Source organism: Heterodontus francisci, chromosome 24, assembly GCF_036365525.1.
Source record: "Heterodontus francisci isolate sHetFra1 chromosome 24, sHetFra1.hap1, whole genome shotgun sequence".
NCBI classification, from domain to species: domain Eukaryota; kingdom Metazoa; phylum Chordata; class Chondrichthyes; order Heterodontiformes; family Heterodontidae; genus Heterodontus; species Heterodontus francisci.
The window spans coordinates 15,856,358-15,878,719 of NC_090394.1; the positions used below are offsets into that span (position 1 = coordinate 15,856,358).

Genomic DNA, 22,362 nt, shown 5'->3' on the forward strand with positions numbered 1-22,362 from the left:
CACAGGGAGAACTTGCAAACTCCACACAGGCAGTACCCAGAATTGAACCCGGGTCACTGGAGATTTCTCAGGAGATTTTGCAAGATGCCAAAGTGCAGATCACATGCTCCCTTTGCAGTTAAACAATTAGGTGTGATGTATCTCACATTTTTGTTTTTGCATTTTTCCTTATGGTTTTACACTTAACTCAAGTGACCAAATCTGTATTGACACAATAAAATGTAGTTCTATAATTTACTTCTTTTTTCAGCCTTTACAATTAACCATTCTTCTCAGCTGTAGATATCTGTCCTGGAAGTTCATCTGATGAAATTTTTACCAATATTTTTGTGCCATATTTTGTTAAAGGCTTTTTGGAAATCTAGGTACACTATGTCACAAAGTTAATTCCTCTTATACAGCTAGCAGAATTTTCCAAACAAATTTGATTTTAACTTATTCTTGTCTAGAATGAACTTGTATTATAAGGAGTTAATAAAGCAATAAATATTAGTAAGTAAAATCTTATGGTTTTGTTTTAATTTTATATTAATAGCTCATTTTTATACTGATCACTGAAAGGTATTGCATGTCCTTCTGCTGTCACATTTTACATGATAATCAAATATATAATTGCAGTTAATTACTTGAAACATACACAATAATGATAATATTCAAATTTTCCAACACCAATGTGGAATCTACTTTGCTTCAATATCCTGTAGCTTAAAAAGAAAACCTGCTACATTTTTGTCTTTTCTGATCTGATTTGGTCTCTCCAATGTAGAGGATACCGCATTGTGAGCAGCGAATACATCAGTTTTGAAACATTAACTCTATTTCTCTCGCCAGATGCTGCCGGACCTGCTGAGTATTGCCAGCACATTGGGGTTTTTTTTCCAGATTTCTAGCATCCGCAGTGTTTTGCTTTTATTTATGTGCATTTATACATTGCTTTGGTTCATTTCAACGTGATTTCTAATATATTTGACCGTTTTTTTCCCCCAAACGATTATGGCCTGCTGTCCTTCCCCTTTGGATTTGCAATGCTATAGTGCTATAAATGGGTAAAGGGTATTCTCAATTGGCAATGCAGACCTCTGGGATGTGATAAGTTCTTGTCAAATTCCTGCAGTTCCGAGATCAATGTATCCCAATGAAGGCTCTTTAAAAGATGTGTAAATGCAATTCCAAATAAAAATGCCAGCGGGTCTAGTGTATTTTACTAATTCCGATACAACTATGCTTCTACTGCACGGAGTACAGTACAAGGTCAAAGGAATTATATTCAGAGGAAGTTTCAGTCCCTGTAGCGCAATCAAAAGCAGGAGTTCCGATCCCAAGGTCGTAAAAAGTATACACACTTCTGTTTACATTAGTATGGAAGATGAGTATAAAATGAGTTGGAAAAATGCAATGATATAGGTATTTTAAGAATCTGATTAAGCATGACCACATTGACTAATAATATTAAAAAGTAGTGTAATTATAACAATGCATGTCCGTTGCTGCTACCACTCCCTTCTTGGCTTAGTCAACATCCAGCCTCTACATTAACTGCAGGAACCAGCTCATATAGTGGATGCCGCTGCCTTTGATAAAAATAACACGGCGCGATTCGGGAGAGCTGGCCTCGCCCCGCCCCTCCACCATCCTCATTGGTGCAGCCTCACTGTTTACCTTCTTCAGTGAAGCCCAACATTCTAAGGCTACCTTTTATGGTCAGATACCCACACAAGTCGGCTTCTGATTGGCCTCGCCTTTATGCCCATCAACCTGCGTCATCCTATTTTCGGGCTGGGATTGCCGCAAGAGGCGAGCGGAATGCTGGGAGGCCGAGTGATTTCTCCCAGACTTTTTTCGAGCTTGTCTCTCCTCACACACTCGGTAATTTATCATGAAAGAACAGAGAGCTGGCCCCGGTCCCGGTCCCGGTCGCTCACCGCGCTAGTAAACACCTCAGCCCGGCGAGACAGACTGAACACCCGTCGGTGCTTTGGAGCATGCGTACTGTCCTCCAGGGCTCGGCATAATAATATTGATTTTTTTTTTCTAACTGTAAGAAACGACAACAGAGGATTGGGAGAGTCAAGAACACGTGTCCATATCATTCAAAAAAGATGATTTATGGGGGGTGGGGAAATACGTTATTTTAATTTGAAACAGCCGGAAGTTGGCCCCTCCCCCACCCGGGAGTTCGTTGAGAGCAAGCGGTGACGCCAGCGGGGGGGGCGTAACCCGAGCTCACGTCAGGTGGAGGGGCGGGGCCAGGCCGAGTGTCTGAGCGCTTGGTAAATATTTGTATTGGTGTTTGGGAGCTGATGGTGTGTCGGAGCACGTTAGAGCTGGGGCCGGGGAGAAAAACAACAACAAGAGCAGCAGGAGGAGGATAGGCAGCCCGCAGCAGCGATACTCACTCTCCCACATCATCATATACATCTATAATATAGATAAAGATCAGTGCGGGCAGGATGTCCGTTAATATGGACGAGCTAAAGCACCAAGTGATGATCAATCAGTTCGTGTTGACCGCAGGCTGTGCGGCCGACCAGGCCAAGCAACTCTTACAGGCGGCGCACTGGCAGTTCGAGGTAAGGCAGGGAGTGTGGGGGGTGGGAAACAAACCCAGCGCCTTATCTTCCACATTAATCCGTGGCCATCCAAGTGACCGTTTTTTTTTTAATCTTTCTCCATGTAGACGGCTCTGAGCGCCTTCTTCCAGGAAGCCAACGTCCCGTACAATCATCACCATCAGATGGTAAGCGGTCTGCGGTGCGGTCTGTATGCCGGGGTTGGGTGGGGTGATGAGAGTGAGGGGGTCCCGGAGGGGAGAACCGGGCACAGGCCACCATTTACCGCCCCCTTCCCTGCCTCCCCCGGCTAGCCGGCGCCGCCATGTTGGGATCGGGCAGCCAGAGGGAAAATAAACACACAGAGCCGGCGGCTCATCATGTTCGACCCAGCACATTAACCCACCCCGGATTGTGTCCCTTACAATGGCTGGGCGCAGATGTGTTCTGGAGGGGGTGGATTTTGAAGAAACATTGCCCTTCTTGGGTTTTTTTTAAAAATGTTTTTTCCTGCCTTCTTATTAAAAGGCACATTCTTCCAGTTGGAATAACCTAATGTTTTCCTGACCAACCCACCAATACCACCACCCCCACCCCCTACCATTCCTCCATCGACTATGATTGTATTTGTTGGCAGAGTTTGTCGCCGTCTATGTTGTGATCGTAATGTTATGGTTTCCGCTCGCCACGTTAAACCACATTAAGATCAGTAGAATTTGTATTGGAAATGTTCCCTCTCTGTTGTTCCCCCCACCACTTCTGTTTTCTATTAGCATTTTTCTCTTTGCGATGAGTCCCGCAAATAAATATTTCAAGTTGTTGCAGTAGCTACTTCATGTGTGGTCAACGCCGCCCTTGCGTGGTTTTTTTTTTGAAAGGGACGGTGTGGTATGTGAATGGTTATTGGCATGTTTGGCCTGATCCTGTGCCTAGCGTATTAGATGTCAGTTGATAAGTCTATTGTGACTCTTTTAAAATGTATACTCTTCCTGTGTGCAGACTTAACTGTAATATTCGTAAAATGTGATTTGGTTTTGTAAGCGTGCCATAAAATACAGCTTTTGATGCTTATACCTTCAAACCTGTGAATGAAGCGAAGTAGTATTAAGAGGCTGGTTTTAGAGAGATGCAGATGGTATTTAGAAAGTCGAAGATTATGGGGCAGCCATTTTTAATCTGCTCTACTTTAGCATAAAAATTTGGTTATGCACAAACATGTAGCAAAGTCTCCTTATCTGTGTTACTTAATATAGTATTAATCTACAGATCAGTTAAACGTTTTTGACATTGTTTTTAGTTATAGTAATGCATTTTAGTTTGGAAGGGATAACTACTGGTATGTTTTGAAAGTCAGGAATGTGATGAGGCAGTTTTTTTGGAGGGTGGTATATCATATCAATGGCTTACTATTTCAAAGTTATGAACATCACTGTCACAAGAATCTAGTTTATTTTAAACTTGTATAAAAAAATTAGTACATTTTGAGAAAAATTTGTTTTTGTTCTAGATCAAAGTACAATTTGCTTTATTTCCAAATTACTAGTACACATGCTAGTTTGTGCAAGATTGTCAATAAAAGAAATTTCAAACAAAAAGTCTAAACGGTTCCAGTAAAATGTTTGATCATTGTTGTGCTTTTTCTTTTAAAACATTATAAAATCTTAAAGAAGGAATCTCATGAGTTTGATTCCTTGCACAATTTACACATGGGGCTGTTGAAATAACGTGTAGTGCCCTCATTTCCATTGAATCACCACTTGCAGCTTTCAAAAGAACATTAGTAACTATGCACAAAGCTGTTGTGTCTAGAGAAAATAAGAGAACAACAGCATGGTTTTGCCTTAAATATTTTAATGAAAATATGGAATTGTAAAAAATGGTAAATTTTTAATTTTGCCCTAATCTCAGCATGTGTTTGTGTTGTGATGCCATGTTTGTTTCCTACCAGCAGTTTTGCTCCCACCCCCCACGTGACAATTCCCCAAACACAGTCCTTCATGTAAACACAGGCATTTCCCATTTGTCAGGAAGTTAAACTAAAATGGATTCCCTATGAAACAGCAGTTCTATAGGTGTTGATGTTTGCCTGTAGAACATCAGTGTTGTTAGACTTGGAGTAAAAGGACATTGCTTCTTTTACTTCGAGATGTAAGCAGTTCACTTTTCAAAGAAATAAGAAAAATATGTAATTGTCATTTTCATTTTGAAATTTTTATAGCATGTGAATGCTAGTCATAAGTACAATGTTTTGTGGTGCAGTTACCTTCAATAAAAACTTTTCATGTGTAAATGGTCAAAAAGCATTACAATTGATGTGGTTTGCCTTCTACTAAAGTGCAGTCTTAAAATGTGTGATGGTTGTTAAGTAAGAGCTTTAAGGAGGTAGGTAAAATTAAAAACTTCCTGTGATTGGGAGATTGTCTGGGACTTGCAATTTCTGTGAAATGCAGAGAAGTGTTTGAATTTTGTCCTCCTTGGGGCTTGGGTATGGAAAACTCTGATTTCTATGAATAGAGGCTTGAGATCTGGAAGTGATATCCGTGCTTATTCGAGAACCAGATGTGACCTGCCATTTCAATTGCATCAGATATAGCCAAAGCTCAAGCAACCTCGTCTCGTCTGCCAGACCAGGCTGAGATTGCTGGAAATCAGACATTAGTGGATTAACTGCAAGGCTGACCAAATGAAAGAAATGATGTGATCACCATTCAGATTTCTTGCTGTGAACAAAGCAAAACACGTGCTTAATGTTAAATTGGCGTCAGCTGCTTTTCATTGACATAAAAATATATCATCACAATTATGGAAAAAGATGGGGTGTACATTAAAGTAGAAACTGTTACTATAAACAAATAATGATTATGGAGACATTTTCTAGATACAAAGGACTCTCTTATTTACAGAAAAGCCAGATGTTTGGGTTTAGTTTTTGCTGATAATTTTAAAATGTAAATAATGTTGGAAAAAAGCTGTTTAAAAGGTGAACAGTGTGCATAGTGAAGGGGAAAATGGAGTGATTATATACAATATATTTTTTATTGAACTAACTTCTTTGAATATGGATTATCATTTATCCCAATCACATTTCATTTTTGATTTTACCTCTTATCCCTTTTATTTAGAAACCTAACATCCAAAAGAAAACAAATTGTGTGACATGGAGTTTATACTTAGCCTAGAAATAAAACTGATGATTGATTCGAGTTTATAACTTTGTTCTACTGTTTGGAGCGAAACTGCATTAATATGAGTTATTAATATAACAATGTTCAGTAGTTCAGTTGAGTATTATTTAGAGATACAGCACTGAAACAGGCCCTTCGGCCCACCAAGTCTGTGCCGACCAAGAACCACCCATTTATACTAACCCTACAGTAATCCCATATTCCCTACCACCTACCTACACTAGGGGCAATTTACAATGGCCAATTTACCTATCACCTGCAAGTCTTCGGCGTTGAGAGGAAACCGAAACACCCGGCGAAAACCCACGTTAGTACTTACGTGTACTAGTTTTAGCGAAACTGCAGTGTGTTAAATTCTTCAGAACTCGTTGAAAATTTAAGTTTGCCTGTTGCACATCTTTTGTGTTTTAATCTTTTGAGTACTCCAGCTGTATACTCCCTTTTCCCCACAGCTACCTTTTGTAAATAAAGCTTCAATGCTTCACTGGACCATGTAAACAAAGCATTGAGCTGAAATAATCATAAATATGGGAGTCTGCAGTTAACTTGAGTGTTTTCTGCATCATTTGAGGCTTACTTATTTTTTTTTACTGGAGAAGGCATTGGGCGTTCTTTTTTCTCCTCAGTATCTGTTTTTTCCACTTTTCTGGTACCTTAGTCAAGTAACCAGTCTTGTCTGTGAATGTCCACTGTTGGGGGTACAACAGTCAAGCCTCACACAATATCCACAAAATATTATTTCCTTATCCTGGGACACTGAGGCTGATTTATGGTACCCCTATCACTGCCTTGGCTGAAATCAGCTAACCTCACACGCATTGCACTTTAGATCTGGATTCTTCTATTTGTATGTCTCGGCTACCTACAGGATAAACTTGCTAAAGTGAAGTAGTCCTCAATGAAAAAGAGAAATATTCAATTCTTCTTTACAGTAATTTTAAAATGGGTAGAAACATGACAATTTAGCTTAAGTGTTAAGTAAAGTTCATTTGTATATGTATGTCTGCTTGCACCAAGTCTGTTTTCTGCAGCAATAATTAAGTTTGCTTCAGATTCCTGGAAAAATAATATTGGAACAACAATGGCATGGAGAGAAACACATCATGCGAGAAAAGCAATCAAGTATGAAGGAAATGAAGCAATATGGGCTACTTTTAAACCCTGCTGTAAAAACTATTGCAACATTTTCAGATGAACCTGTTTGTGGGGGAGTGGAGGGCACTTAGTATCATTGAAGGGGATGGGATACTTGTCTTATCCAGCCATCAAACCTGCATTGTACATCAGGTGTTGGTTTATTGGCTACCATGAATTCTTTGTATAGTTTTGGTAACAGGTATTCAGTAACCTGCAATGTTGAAATGGAATAAGCGGCATAATTGTCCTTTTGTAGCAATAGAGACCAGGTCTGTTGAGGAACATTTTTACTATTATGTATATATAAAGATGATTTACAGTTGTTCAAAGTAGTACATAATGAATGTGTAATGGATAGCAGAACAATAGCAAAAGTGCACTATCTCTTTGTTATGAAAGTGTATTTTGGGGGTGTATCATCATCAGACCTTATCTTTAAATGCTGTGACCTATTGGAGTGTGATCACAAACATTTTAAACAAACAATAGCACCAAAGCAGTTGGTAGAGGAAATTGGGTGAATTCCAGAGACTGAAGTATTGAATGGTGTAGTGGTGCATAACTCCAATGATACAGGTTCAAGTCAACTAAATTGGACATACCACAAATGATTTATTTTCCATAATCTACCAATGTTCTGTTTGTTTTTGTTTATACTACAGGTCCAGGCATGTTTGTTTTAATTAATGAACGTGTACATTTTCTAGTTTCAAGGATTCTTGTATCCTTCATTGTGAAGGTGATGCCTTTATGTAATGTTGGCATTCATTTAAGTTGGAAATTTTATGATTAATTCATCTCCTTGGAGGTGAAGGCATAATAGAGGGTAAAAATCAGAATGGAGTGCAGTTGGGGGACACAAGTAGTGAGGAAGATTAAAGGGGCAAATGTGAGAAGGGCGTATCCCTGAAAGCAATAGCAGTATGTAGGGCAGAAACAATCCAGAAGCAGGGCAGCACATGAGGTGGGGGTGGGGGGTGGAACCTCCAGGACAGCAGGAGGTCGTTAGAATCCTAAGCTAGCCTTGCAGTCAAGAGTGTCAAACAAGTCTTGTGGCTTGCTGTTGTAAACTTCACATCCTAGACCAAAAGGAGAGGCCTATGGTTTTTAACATAGATTAGTTATAAAAGTAAAACAATGGAGACAGTAGAAAATTCACTGATACAGTATTGTAAAAAAATCTTGCCAAATAATGTTTTGCTGTATATGTATCTAGAACGTTCTCCCAGGGTTTTTGGTGTATCTGACTGTTTTGTACATAGAATGGACCTAAAAGCCGACAGCCATGTTTGTAACATTATAAATAATCGGAGCATGCAAGTGAAAAAAGCTTGGGTTTCATACGCTATTTGCAGGCTGAGTGGGGAATCAGTGCAACAATCTTTACAAAAACCTGCACCCACAACATTTCTAGATCAGACCTAATTATGTGTTTGCAGCAGGCTCCCTGTGCATATTATACCAGTCATTCGAAGCTCACTATTTGGGGAAGTGGGATATTTGGTGCCTCTGTAGGGACTGAAAACAGCAGCAGCTGTTTAAGGGAAATGGTGTTTTTAATGGCTGAATGTTTTACTGTTGCAAATTGTTGTCTCGGCCCCCAGTTTATTAATGGATTACCAGAGGTGGCGTTGAAAGAAATGTGAGAAAGAACTTGCATATACATTGCATTAGCCTTGAGTCCTTTACAGCCAATGCATTACTTTTAAAACATAACCATTGTTTGTAGGCAAATATAGCAGAAAATTTGCAGATTGTAATGAGAGAGAGGAGAAATGTGCTGTTTGACACTGTGCATAGGTGAGCTGAACAAGGTGCAGGTGGTGTTCCCCATTTGTGCTGCTTCCACGATGCAGAGGACCTGACTGAAAATACAGAAGTTGTTTAGAGAGCACAGCAATACAACTATGGTAAGAATACCCACCATGACCTTGTACCAAGTACATTGACGATGCCGACATGCCACAAGTTTTTCTATCCACTCAGGCTAGATTACAGTACTTTGCTTAGCATTCATGCCCATTCTGCAGCAAGGCACAGTTTTTTTATTTGTTCATGGGATGTGGGCGTCACTGGCTAAGACAGCATTTATTGCCTATCCCTAATTGTCCTTGAGAAGGTGGTGGTGAGCTGCGTTCTTGAACCGCTGCAGTCCATGTGGGGTAGGTGCACCCACAGTGCTATTAGGAAGGGAGTTCCAGGATTTTGCCCCATCCATACAGAACTTCACCCAGAAAGAGCCTGTAATATTAAGTCCCAAGAACCTGAAAAGATGGCATACTGGAACACAGTGCATTGAGAAAGTGAGACGGTGAAGTTGGAGAACTTGCACTATCTTAGGGCTAGTACCATCCTTGTCATGTTTTTTCTTCTAACTCTACTCACTCACGTACTGTCCCTGAGGCACAATACCGTTTAGCATGTTTTATTCTCCAGGTAAGCAGTGTTTGAAGGGATGGCTGCATTGTAATCTACGCTCCTCTTCTTTTTCAGTAGGTGTCACACAAGAAACATTGCCCAGTCCCTCAGCTGCAGAAGAAGCCAGCACCTCTATTACTCACTAAGGGTGCAAGCAGCAGCACAGGCACATTTACCCTGAGAGCTTAGTTAGTAAGTTTCAAGAGGGAGCACCAGGTGAAGCAATGAGCAAGAATGGGAAAAACAGGAACTGTTTAAAGGAATATCAGAGTTTCCTAGCTGCAGAGTTCTGGAATTCAAATGTTATGGTGCCTGTATTTATAAAGATACTTATTTGAACACTAACATTTTATTCATGCATTGATAGATATGCTTAGCACCCTGCAAGAGTTGATGGTGAGTGTGGAGAAATTCACTAATGTCTCAGTGCACACAAAGGCTTCTCAGCACCTCAGTCCACCATGAAGTATATGGTGACACTATGGCCTTTTGCAGCAGAGCTCTCCAGTCATAAATGTACTAAACCCAGTTAGATTAATTTTGGACCTAATCTACAATAGACTATCTTGTCTGGGTTCACATACTAAGGACCTAAGAGAATGAGCTATTATGCAGGGTTTTCTTTTGCCCAGTGGTCTGCTTCAATTCAGATCACTGCTAAAGTGGTGCCTAGCAGCTAGGCTTGGCTGGGGTAGGGATGAATCTGGTTGCTGTCTTAGGGTCAAAATACATACTGCCATGTGAGAGCATTTGGCAGAAAACGGATAGAACAAAACAACCACTGTAACAGCGGAGAGTGAGTTGCAGAACTATCCTGTGACCCAGCAGAAGGAAGGAAGTCAAATCCTAGTGTCATCCTAAGGGGTTCCTTCTGATGCCCAGTAGACTACCACCTCACTCCTACCATTGGGGGAGCATCTGAAAGTGTAAGATTAGGAAGTGGGGTTCAGAAGTCATGCACTATCACCAAGCAGAAGCACTGGGATAAAATGCAGAGAATTTGCCTGGAGTTTCTTTTTGCAGCTGCAGTTTAAGATGCCAGCAAATGCCTCTTGTGCCAGGTAAAGCATGACATATAGTTAATGTTCCTACTGGTTGTTGCATTAAAAACTTGACAAAAGGAGTTCTCGACTCTAGCTTTAAGTTAGAAGCTTTGTGCACTTTGAGGTGAAATACGTATTGGCATTATGGGAGGCTTTTTACAGATTCCTTCTTGCAGCTTTACTGAACTTTTGCAAGGAGTTTTTCTAATACTGTAAACAATGATTGGCCTGCTTGTCTGTCATCAGAAACATTTCCTCTGTTTCAAAAAACAGAAAATTGCTTCCAAAATAATTAATCTAAAAGTTTTGAGACTCTTGAGTATGACTTGATCATGCAGCTTACCTTTAAACTCTGGTTTAAATGGGTGGAAGTAACGCCAGGGAGTATTTCCACCCAGATGTAGAGAGATTCAGCGAAATGAACGAAGGCCCTTGTTAATAGGTGTGTAGAATGAGGTTCACACTCTGATTTAGGTGAGAGTAAATAACATGAGCATATAACACACTTGGAAACTTAACGGGGGAGTTTCCAGCAGGTACTGGGTGGAAGTGATCAGTGCCCATTTGTCTAGCATGTGACTGAATCCAGCCAGCAGTATTAGTACCACTCGTAAGAAAATCCGCCTGGATTTCCATATTAATCAGCCAATATGACCTACGCTTGCTTTTTTGAAAGTGCTTCCATCCTTTTTTGTTTGCGATAACGGCATATAGAATACCGAAATTAATAGATCCATTTCAAAATTGATAAATTAAAATCTTTATGCCAGAGTTAAATGTAACAAAAAACTAATATGCTTTTAATCAGCAGCTGTTTAAGCAGTCAGTAACTGAACCATCCAAACCTAGAAAGTTCCAGGTTTAATCCTGAGTGCTGGATTAGCTAATTTAATTCAGATTAACAGTAATGCTGCTGCAGGTGGCACTGATAATCCTAGACTGGGGAGGGGAAAATTATCTGAGGTTTCTGTGCTAGATCACTGTCTCTTCTGGAAATGTTTGTGGGTGCTGGATGAGAACAGGGTCAGACTTGGGTGTGATGCCTGCTCCCCTGCTGATCAAATACTCCATATTGGCCCAGAATTTGCTGGAGCAGGACAACTTGCGGCATATCCCATTAATTTGACTTTTTCCTTCAGACAGAAAGGAAAACTAAGAAAATAAAATTAATTCAACTTTTTCAATTTGCTATCTGTAGGAATCAGACTCCACTATTTCAGTATTCCCCTTCTGCGCCAGAGATGTTGAATAGCATTCTAGGAACAAAATCTCAATTAAAAGGCCCATTGTGGTCTTTAAGTACCAATACAAATTTTCTGTGGCGAGTTTACTTGGTAATTAATGCAACAGTTTCTTAACTCACTGAGAATTGACGGTGAGCTGCCATTTTCACAAGGTTGACTGGAACAACACAAAGCTTCTAGCTGTTTGAGGTAATTCACAACTAATGGGATATTTCTTCCTCACCACAAATAGATGGATGATTTACAAACTAATAGCAGCTTGTGCATTAAAGTCACTGTTATCTTCCCAGTAAATTCTGGCCATTACTGACTAGCCCATCATAGGTTAAAATGACCATGTGAGAAAGATGCCAAAGTGCCACCAGCACCCATGGAACCATTCTTCAGCAAATGTAATTTCTTCAGGGCAAGGGAGGTACGAGGGATTCTGTTGATTCCATATTTTGGACTTCAGTTCCTTTTTTTCAATTAAAGAAAAAGGAATGCATACATACGAATTAGGAGCAGGAGTAGGCCACTCAGCCCTTTGAGCCTGCTCCTCCATTCAATAAGTTCATGGTTGAACTGATTATTCCACATTTCCACCTACCCCCGATGACCTTCCACCCCATTGCTTATCAAGAATCTATCTACCTCTGCCTTAAAAATATTCAAAGACTCTGCTTCCACCGCCTTTTGAGGAAGAGAATTCCAAAGACTCGACCCTCCGAGAAAAAAATTCTCCTTATCTCTATCTTAAATGGGCGACCCCTTATTTTTAAACAGTGACCCCTAGTTCTAGATACACCCAAAAGGGAAAACATCCTTTCCACATCCACCCTATCAAGACCCTTCAGGGTCTTGTATGTTTCAATCAATCAAGTCACCTCTTACTCTCCTAAATTCCAGCGGATAGTAGCTTAGCCTGTCCAGTCTTTCCTCGTAAGACAGCCTGCCCATTCCAGGTATTAGTCTAGTAAACCTTCTCTGTACACGATGGGCCGGTGGACCTGTTTCTGTGCTGTATAACTCTATGTACGGCCTCCAACGCATTTACATCCTTCCTTTAAATAAGGAGACCAGTACTGTACACAATACTCCAGATGTGGTCTCACCAATGCCCTGTATAGCTGAAGCATAACCTCCCCTCTTGTGTATTCAATTCCCCTCTCAATAAACAATAACATTCTGTTAGCTTTCCTAATTACGTGCTGTACCAGCATACTAACCTTCTGCTATTCATGCACTAGGACATCCAGATCCCTCTGCATCTCCGAGCTCTGCAATCTCTCACCATTTAGATAATATGCTTTTTTATTCTTCCTGCCAAAGTGGACAATTTCGCACTTTCCCACATTATACTCCATTTGTCAGGTCTTTGCCCACTCACTTAACCTATCTATATCCCTTTGTAGGCCCCTAATGTCCTCTTCACAAGTTACTTTCCTACCTATCTTTGTGTCATCAGCAAATTTAGCAACCGTACCTTCGGTCCCTTCATCTAAGTCGTTTTTATAAATTGTAAAAAGTTGAGACCCCAGTACAGATCCCTGTGGCACACCACTCGTTCCATCTTGCCAACCAGCAAACAGCCAATTTATACTCTCTGTTTCCTGTTGGGTAGCCAATCTTCTATCCATGCCAGTATGTTACCCCCTACACCATGAGCTTTTATTTTCTGCAATAACCTTTGATGTGGCACCTTATCACATGCTTTCTGGAAATCTAAGTACAATATATCCACCGGTTCCCCTTTATCCGCAGCACATGTAACTCCCTCAAAGAGCTCCAATAAATTGGTTAAACGTGATTTTCCTTTGTTGACTCTGCCTGATTACCTGGAATTTTTTTAAATGCCCTGCTATAACGTCTTTAATAGTTTCTAACATTTTCCCTATGACAGATGTTAAGCTAACTGGCCTGTAGTTTCCTGCTTTCTGTCTCCCTCCCTTTTTGAATAAAGGAGTTACAATTGCTATTTTCCAACTAACGGAAGCTTCCCCGAATCTAGGAATTTTTGGAAAATTAAAACTAATGCATCAACTTTCTCACTAGCCACTTCTTTTAACACCCTAAGACGAATGTCAGCACACTTCATTCAAAGTTGCTGGCTTTGTTGTGTGGTGGGAAAAAACATATATAGTATGGAGTATGGTAGAGGTGAATCCCCTCTAAATGGTTGTTACTGTTTATAGCAACATTGGAAATTTATTTCCATTAAAGAACATGGCTGGTGTTTACAGCACCCACTACTCCCTGTTGTCACCACACCTTTTCATTTGGTGGATTGCAGACGTCTCCACGCCTCCTATCAATGCTGCCCTTTCGTTGCTGAAAAGAAACCTGTTGCACCAGTTCTCTCTCTAATTGAAGTACTCCACCTCGCCTGCTGGATTTAATTCAATGAATGCAGTTTAGTATGAATGACATTTCCGGTGTATCCCTGTTACTTGGCCATCTGTAGCTTGTGTTTGTAAATAAATGTAAATCCATAAGTTCAAAGCATTGAGAATTCAAGAAAACCATGTGTACTTCCCTTTGAGTAATATTTTCATTGATTTGGTTGCTAAGTTGTGGCCTCCAGCAAAAGCAAAAAAAGGTAAATAATTATTACCACATATTTAAAGTTTCTACCTTGTCTCACCATTCACATTTGCATGAGATTCAGAAAGAGACAATCTGGGTATGGTGTCTGGTGAGGAGGTCCCTAACAAGTATATAAAATTTAGATGAAAAATTTCCTCAGGCATAGTCATTTTCAATCCTGCTTTCTGTTTCGCTGTGGGTAAATATAGGCCCCACTTAGCTTGGCACTTGAGTAGTGGCAAAGAGAAACTTTGTGCATGTATGTAAGTTCTTTTGGTGGTGTATAATCCATTGTTTTTCAAATTTTACTGGGGGAAATTGATACTATAACTACAGATCTGCAGAACTTTTTATGCTGTTTCCGTTGAGCAGTACCCTGATTTAAAAATGAGCAGAGGTTTTAGAAACTGCTTCATATTATAGTGCACATTTTTATGCCATTTTGGCAATTCTGAATCCATGTTAAAAATTTGCAGGAGTGTGTTCAAAGCTACAACAAAGAATCTAATTTTGAGAATTCTTCAATGTGGTTGGAGAGGGGAAGGAGGTACGTTTATGGTATTAAAACTTTAATGCTGTTCCAAGTTATTAAAATCGCGAGGAAAAAATCTTTCACTGTACTTTTACTTTCATCAGTACATCAAGCCAATCTAAAAACAGATTTGTAATAATGCACTCTACTATAAAAAGTAAATATAGGTACAATGTCCAGCTAGCAGCCAGTTTTCCAGTTGTTGCCCCAGCAACGTGGAGAGATTAGTGTGATATTTGCCCTACTGGGCTGGTGTGAAATTTTGCACTGAACATATTGTACTGTACTTGAGCTGGATGTTGAAAGTGGTTTTGAAATTTCCAGACAAAACAAAACTGGTAGGTATCTGTTGGGGTTGCAAATTTATGCACCAAAATGTTCCATAACACTTGCGAAGACACTAAAACCCTGATGCCTCAAATAATTATATCGTCCTAGCCAAAATTTTGAGTATTGCAAGACAACTTGTTTAATAAAATAAATATCATTTTCAGCTTGTTGATTTTTGCTTTTGAATAAGCCCAAGTATACAAAAGCAATTCAATTTATTCAGGTTATTAGACAAAGAAACTCAATTTGCACTTGTCATTATATATTTACTAGATACAAAGTTTAGATTGCTGAAGTTCTAACTGCAATCTTGCATTCGCAGAAAATATATTGAATGTGCTCTGTCCTGTACTTGTGTCACGACTTTTTTCTTTCACTCCTTTATTTGAAGTAGTCGTTATCCATGTATTTTAACTTGCAAGTTAAATTATACAAAGTACTTTACACACTGAATGTAGGCAGTAACTGACTTTCTTTTTGAAAAAAAGTATACGGCTGGATTTTACCAGCCACTCGGCGTCGTGGATCGTGACAGGGAGGCCAGTAAAATGCTCGCAGGAGCGGCCCGCCACGACCCATGACACTGAGAAGGCCCTGCCACATATTAGCGGCACGAGGCCTTGGTGCAGCCCCCCACTCCCTGTCGCCAAGTGGCGGGGCCTTCATTTCAATATTGAAATTACGTAAAATAAATGCAAATCCCCTTACCAGCTCCTGGCGCCGTCCCACGCCATTTTTCCAGCTGCAACTTGCACGCCTTTGGGACTCTGTATGGAGTTTCAAGGTGAGAACCTGGTGGGGAGGTGTTTAATTTTCAAGTCAGGTGGGTGGCGGAACGGGACAGACGCTTTTTACTGATTGTGGGAAGGGGTTGAAGGGATGAAAGTTCGTGCTGGACCAAAATAAATTTCCATCAGATCGGACAATAAAAACACCATTGTGGGGGTTGGGAAAGGGCCCACATCTGCTACTGTTTTATTTCAATGGCATGTGTTCTTTAAAAGCTTTAAAAATTTATATTAACCTGAAGGGATTGAAGCCCTTTAAAAATAGAGCCTGCGCCAGACGCCATTGTCAGGGTCGCGGCCGCCTCCTCTACGTCATTGGCAGCGGCCACTCTGCCCCCTCCATTTAAATGAGCCCCAGTGCATAATATCACAAGGGCTCTGTGATGGCACTTCCGTGTCTGTAGGCAGCCAACTTCACAGCGGAGCACGCTGATAAAATTCAGCCCATAATTCCCTCAAATTTCAGAATCGTTCCAGGTGGGATGAGGACAAAGCCAGAATCATCCAGGATCACCTACACCTAGAGGAAAAGCAAACACCACATTAGGCTTATTGAATAATTTCACAGCTCACTAGATTGGCAAGCAATGGGTTTGGCAAAATTACAAATTTCCGTTTTATATTACAGTAGTATGTTTATATTCCCATTCAAGCAAAACAAAAGAGAATTTTTATGTAAATAGAATGGCTTTGTGGATTTGTACTAATCATTTGTAGGACAACATCTTCATGATAGACTTTCTTTGAAAGTGTGATAACTCGCTGTTGGGGAAGTTGTGACATTACCATCTTTAATCAAACCTAAACCTTCGTATCTGACTTGGGAGTGAGCAGTAGACTATTGAACTACTATAAACGTAGTCAATGGTTAGACGTTCATTTAAGCAGAGCTATTTTATTTTGATATTGAACGCCTATTTTCAAACTTTTATTAGCTAAAAATGTGAGGGCAGTCCTGTGAATTGTTGCAAGCAATCTGTAGCACTCTTGTTAATGAACAGTAGATCCAGGTGCAATTTTTTGATCTGTAATAACTGTTGCAAAAAAAGTTTACCATGAAGTGAAATTTGCAAAATGTTTATTCTGCAATCAATTTAAAGTAATCTATGCAAAGGGCAGTATTCCCACTGCCCCACCCAAAATGCTCTTTTACTTCCCATCCTTTCTGAATTTGGTGACAAAAGTTTAGGTCCAGTTCCATCAGCATCAGTACCATGTCAAGTGACCATTTACATGGGGGATTTTAATACACTGCTGAAGTTGCTGATTGATGCAGAGAGCTTGTCAACTTTTAGTGCTAGGTGGTTGAAGGAAAGGGATAATGGAAACAGGGTAGGCATGTGAGATTAGAGCTATTGTTTGTATGTAGAATAAACCAACGCTGACAGGTTGGCCCAAATGGCTTGTTTCAGTATTCTAATTATGTAATTCTTGCAAGAATTGAGTGCATGAGTGTCAGGAGAATATTTAATTGGAGGGGAAGTCACATGAAGCACATTTTCTACTAGGGGTGTCTGGATAGTTATCAGGATTAGAAATCCTTATCCCCTAAACACTTAACACACGCCAAGGATCAAACCTTGGGCCTTGCTGGTCTGTATGGTTCAGTGCATCTCCAGATGATTGCATTTATCCACTGAGCCTTGTAGCCAGGTAATAAAATGTTTAATGAAAGCACATTGCTATCACACTTTATAAAATGCTTCTTGTACAGTCTTTTGTATATTTCCGAAAACCTATTTGAATACAAGCTGTTTACTTTTTATGTAGATATTCATTGTAGTTCCCTTGCACGTACCATTCTTGTCTTTTTGAAAAGAAAAGTAATACTGAAGTCTGTTCTTGTTTGCACACGCAACCATTCTTAAATGTAGTCCAAACCACTGCTAAAAAAGTAAAAGTGATATTTTTGTTGTACAGTGCATAATATAAAATCCTCTTTGGATTGGTGCTAGGGTTAACCAGTGAATGGTAACACAGAAAATTTTAAAGTTTTGAATATGAATATTTCACTGATGGAACAGGATTACTCTTGCAGTTAAGCTACCCTATCCCAGCTTTCTGGTTATTGCCCCATTTTATGCATGCTTATGATGTGCATGCCTACTTATATTGTGTTTTATTTTAAACCAGTAGGAAGGATAAACATAATTTATTTGGCAACCTAACTATTTTATTATATGTATTATGTATCTGAAGGTGTGGACGCCTTCCTGGGGTATGTTTCCATCAATATTTCAGGCATATGGAGCTCCCCAGCTAATTCAGTGAAGACCTTGGATAGCCCTGCTTTGTGTATGTCAGTTGCCATTTGTTAAACCATGAACCATTGGCTAAGTTCAGTCCAAGCATTTGAATGCATGTATACAGTAATGAGGAAATTCTAAATTTTGTTCTCATTGTAACTAAACATTTCACAGCTGGACTAGGCCAAAAACTGACTACTTTTACAGTGAATTTATTGTTTGATTTAAGCTTGTTTTAGATGAACTGAGTTATGACACAATATTGCGAAGCTGCCATTAATTGAGATGTACATTGACTTTGGCTTTCTGTTTTTACAGATGTGCACTCCAGCTAACACACCTGCAACGCCCCCTAATTTTCCAGATGCACTTACAATGTTCTCAAGGCTGAAAGCTTCAGAAAGCTTCAACAGTAGCAGCCCGATCGCCTCAATGGCAACATCTCCTCCTCCTGTAAACTTCAACTCAGGCTGGCCTATGTCTCCTCCAAACCAGCAGGGCATGTGGACTCCAGCATCACCAACTCCACATACTGGCTGGCCAGCAGCAATGTCCCAACAAACCACCTCAGAACAGAAGGTTAATGTTGCCATGGAGGCTGAAAGATGAGGCCTGGTTAAGGCTTTGTAGATGAAGCGGGAAAAATCTTGCATGGGTCAATATGAAATAGTTTCTGTTGTATTGTGCTGCAGCTAATCTGAACTGAAGGAATACAATAGGGAAGATTCAACTTCATAGCAGAAGAATTATGGTTCCAGCAATTTTCAAAACAAAGCCTTGTTTCTGAAGCTTGCATGTGTGTGACACAATTAAAAGACTTTCAAGACCATCAACCTGACTTCAAAATGGAATTGTTAACTTTGAGAAACTTGTTTTTGATCGTTGACCCTTCAAAAGGAACCTATCAGTGATTAGCTGCTATATCAGAGACAACCATGAAGATCACTAATGGTTTTTAAAGATTACTCCGTAACTTTTTTTGCAGTAAAATTGTGGCAGTTGTCTAATGAATTACAGGGTGGGAGTGTACGGAGTTGCAACAACGGACGATTTAAAAAAACTTTAATACAGGGATTACAAATTAGGTTTTCGAATCATTGTTTATCTTTGTATTTGGTTTGTGAATGAGGTTTTTTGGGGATGGGAGAGCTAGAATAGCAGTCAATAGTGTACTGACTGCAGACAGACTACTACAGTAAGGTTTTAATGTTTTATAAAAAAAAGTGCCATTGCATGATACTGTACATTAAAATATAAACCTTGAAAAAAACTAAGTTTAAAAAAAAACAAAAAAAATGTGTTTTGCTACTCTTAACAACCGTGTGATAGAATTTAAATTCACTTTAGCAACAGTTGCAATGGATACAGGTTTGTCTTTTTTGTCAAACTTGGACTATATAATTTTTTTGTACTACGTTATGCACAGACAGGGAGTACCGATTTATTTCTAGAATTGTTTTATCTATTTTATCACTTCCTCTTTCATTGCTGTCCTTCTATGCTGTCATGTCCCTAATTCTGGAATGTTTATGGTCAAGAGAAACCCAAGTTGGCGAAACAGATCTTTGCACAAATTGTTTCCTTTACTTCTAAATGGAGATTTCATGCTTCTTAAGGATTGCTTGTTCTGAATAAATTGATTTTTTTTATGGCAACTGTTCCACAATATTTGTGGAGTACCTGATGAATAATTAACTTATCTTTGTGTTGCTAAATATTGTATGTACTAATGGTACTTCTCCTGTACTGATCTTATATTTAACCTTAGCAGGTGGTAAGTATGCCATCAGTTTAAAAAAAATAATAATTCTGAAGCACAATAAAATATGAATTGAAACAATGTGTATCTGAAGATTCAGTAATTCTGTTATACTCATTTTTAAGCCACATACATCAGTTTTCAACGGGTTTCTTACCTCCCTACTGAAGAACCTGGTTCTGCTAAATAGAGGCTACATGGCAGACTGAAAAATAGTAACATTGGAGCATAACTCTCAAGCCTAAAGGGTATATGTCGCTTATGTATCCCAATCTGACAGTGACTTTTTTTTTGTAAGCCACTGAGTACATTTGGGTAACTTGTTTGTTTTTCAAAGTGACTGTCTTAAGTTATTTAAGGTTGATGCAACATTATGCATTTATTCTAGTAGGACTTTGAACTATACAAGACTATGCTGAGAGACCTGTGGTGCAGAGTAATGCAGTCATGCAGCTGTTGGGAAGTTGGTATGGAGGAGACTTAATATTGTACAGAGTGTGCAGATGTAGAAAATAGGTGCGTATTCATTTTTCTCATTATTCAAAAAATAAATGTGTAGCAAGTATTATTTAATCTCTTTTATATACAATATATACTGGCATCGTTGTTTATGTGCATTCACCTCCCTATAAGTTGTGTGCTTTTGGGCAACAAAAGCACATTGATTTCAGTAATCACCTACAAATAAGCCGATAATACTTGTACAGCAGGTATGTTATGATGCATCATCTCCCTTCTCTTGCTCAGCCCAGTCCTCCAGTATAGATATGTTGTTTTTTTAAATACTCTCTGCATACCTACAAGAAAAAACATTTTTCTTTTGAGGGTGCCTCATTTCACCCTGTGGAATTCTGCATTATTTATTTTAATGAGCTTTAATTTAAATATTTTTTAGAGTATAGATTTAAAAATTTTTCCATAGACTCTGATATGATCCCAGAACATTCACATTTCATATGAATTTTGTTTTAATTTTTGGTATTTACTCTTTTACCAGCATTTAGTATCTGTATTAATAAAACACATTTTCTCCAATGATAGCACTGTTTTTGTCCCTTTTGGTTAAAGTGACCCTATCGCAGGCTGGAACAGGAACTGCCTGGAGCACATCAATAGTTGTAGTGGCTTCCCCGCATAGAAAAGTTTGAAAGCTCTGGATTTCAAGCCATGTCCTAATTTCAGAATCTGGAACAGCTCTGCAAAATGCTTATTCTGTAATTGAAATCCCATTAGTGACTTCTGTTGGTTTGCATTTTTGAATTTCCCTCAGTCTACTAAGTTGTTCATTAAGACCATTCTCTATGAGGATAAATTGGGACAGAGCATTTGATCAAAGCGCTAGATGGAGTTGCCCCCTACAACAGGGTGAATACTTATTTTCTCACCACACCGACATGCCTATCCAGTTGTATTGGCCCAGTCCCTACAGCAGGATTTTTTTTTTGTTCTGACATTTTCTGAAATAGTTTGACTAGAGCTGCAGATATTTAGATCTATTTATGGCTGTTTCAAAACCTGTGGCATTCCAACTCTGTAAGTGGTCAAAGATTGAGTAAAGTTATCTTGCACATCCAGGTCTCTTAAATTAGAGTAAATGTGGGGAGTACAATTTTAAAAAGGTGAACAGATGTTTGTGTAAGATAGATGTAGAGCATTACATACTGTACACATAACCATAATTCCGTTCTACTAGAACATGGAATTTTCAGGGGGGTTTCAAATTGGTTATTCACTTGCCTTCGGATGCTAAATAAATTGGAGTAAATTGAGCTGTGCAAAGTCTGTTGGAAGGAACAACGTCAATGAGCTAAATAGCATCTTCTCATTCCATCCTGTTTCATGGGAAACTGTCTAATTAGGGTTGTTTTTACGTGATTGTTGGGTAAGATTTGGTCTGTTACTGGAAATTTTTAGCAGTTTAGGAGAGGGGACGACTTAAAAATCAAAGTGATACCAGCCGGTTTTCATTCAGGATAATTCAGAATGTGTTCTAGAAAACCCACTAAAAGCTCTAGCGTGAACAAATATTTCAGAGTTGAATTCAGTCACATTGTATTAACCGAAAATCACCCTGGCCATTACCGAATTAAACAGTTTAAATAAAATCATCCCAAAAAGGAGTTATGAATCAAAGAAATGAGACTTAGTGGTTTCCTGCTTCTACATCAGACCTTACTCGGAATTCTTTCTGTGCCAGCAGCATGAGCAGGGGTGCTTCTCCCCGACAACACCACTCTTTCCACCCCCCCCCCCCCCCAAAAAAAAACTCAGCCCTAGTGATTGACCCCTGCGGTTGTCGATCTGACCCCTTTCCCAGAACTTACCTGAGGGCTACTGCTGGTGGCCCAAAATAGATTCTTATCGTGGCAGCCTCGGCCTGTATGTTTGTGTGTGTGACTGAGCCTAGGTCCAAAAAAGGGCCCAAATTAATTTCTACCCTGTCCTTTGCTTTCCCTCAGTGTCATGGGCTCTTATACATCCATCAGATAGGGCTTGAGACATCTCGGGGACCACAGCTTCATTATAAGGCACTCTTTCAATACTGCATTGCAGTGGCAGCCTGGAT

General features: G+C 39.6%; 2 protein-coding genes across 2 annotated transcripts in view; one reads left to right on the forward strand and one right to left on the reverse strand.

Moving 5' to 3' along the window:
- The window catches only part of LOC137383211 (E3 ubiquitin-protein ligase MGRN1-like), a 257,889-nt gene extending 255,928 nt beyond the window's left edge, over nt 1–1,961 (reverse strand). Inside the window, exon 1 of the mRNA XM_068055703.1 lies at nt 1,714–1,961. The gene's annotated coding sequence lies outside the window, so the exon portion shown is untranslated. The remainder of the gene's footprint in view (nt 1–1,713) is intronic.
- Nucleotides 1,918–19,877, forward strand: ubald1a (UBA-like domain containing 1a). Its single transcript, XM_068055705.1, has 3 exons — nt 1,918–2,570; nt 2,678–2,737; nt 18,356–19,877. The coding sequence occupies exons 1-3, from the start codon at nt 2,451–2,453 to the stop codon at nt 18,644–18,646; spliced, it is 471 nt and encodes a 156-aa protein (XP_067911806.1). The 5' UTR covers nt 1,918–2,450; the 3' UTR covers nt 18,647–19,877.
- The last annotated feature ends 2,485 nt before the right edge of the window (nt 19,878–22,362 follow it).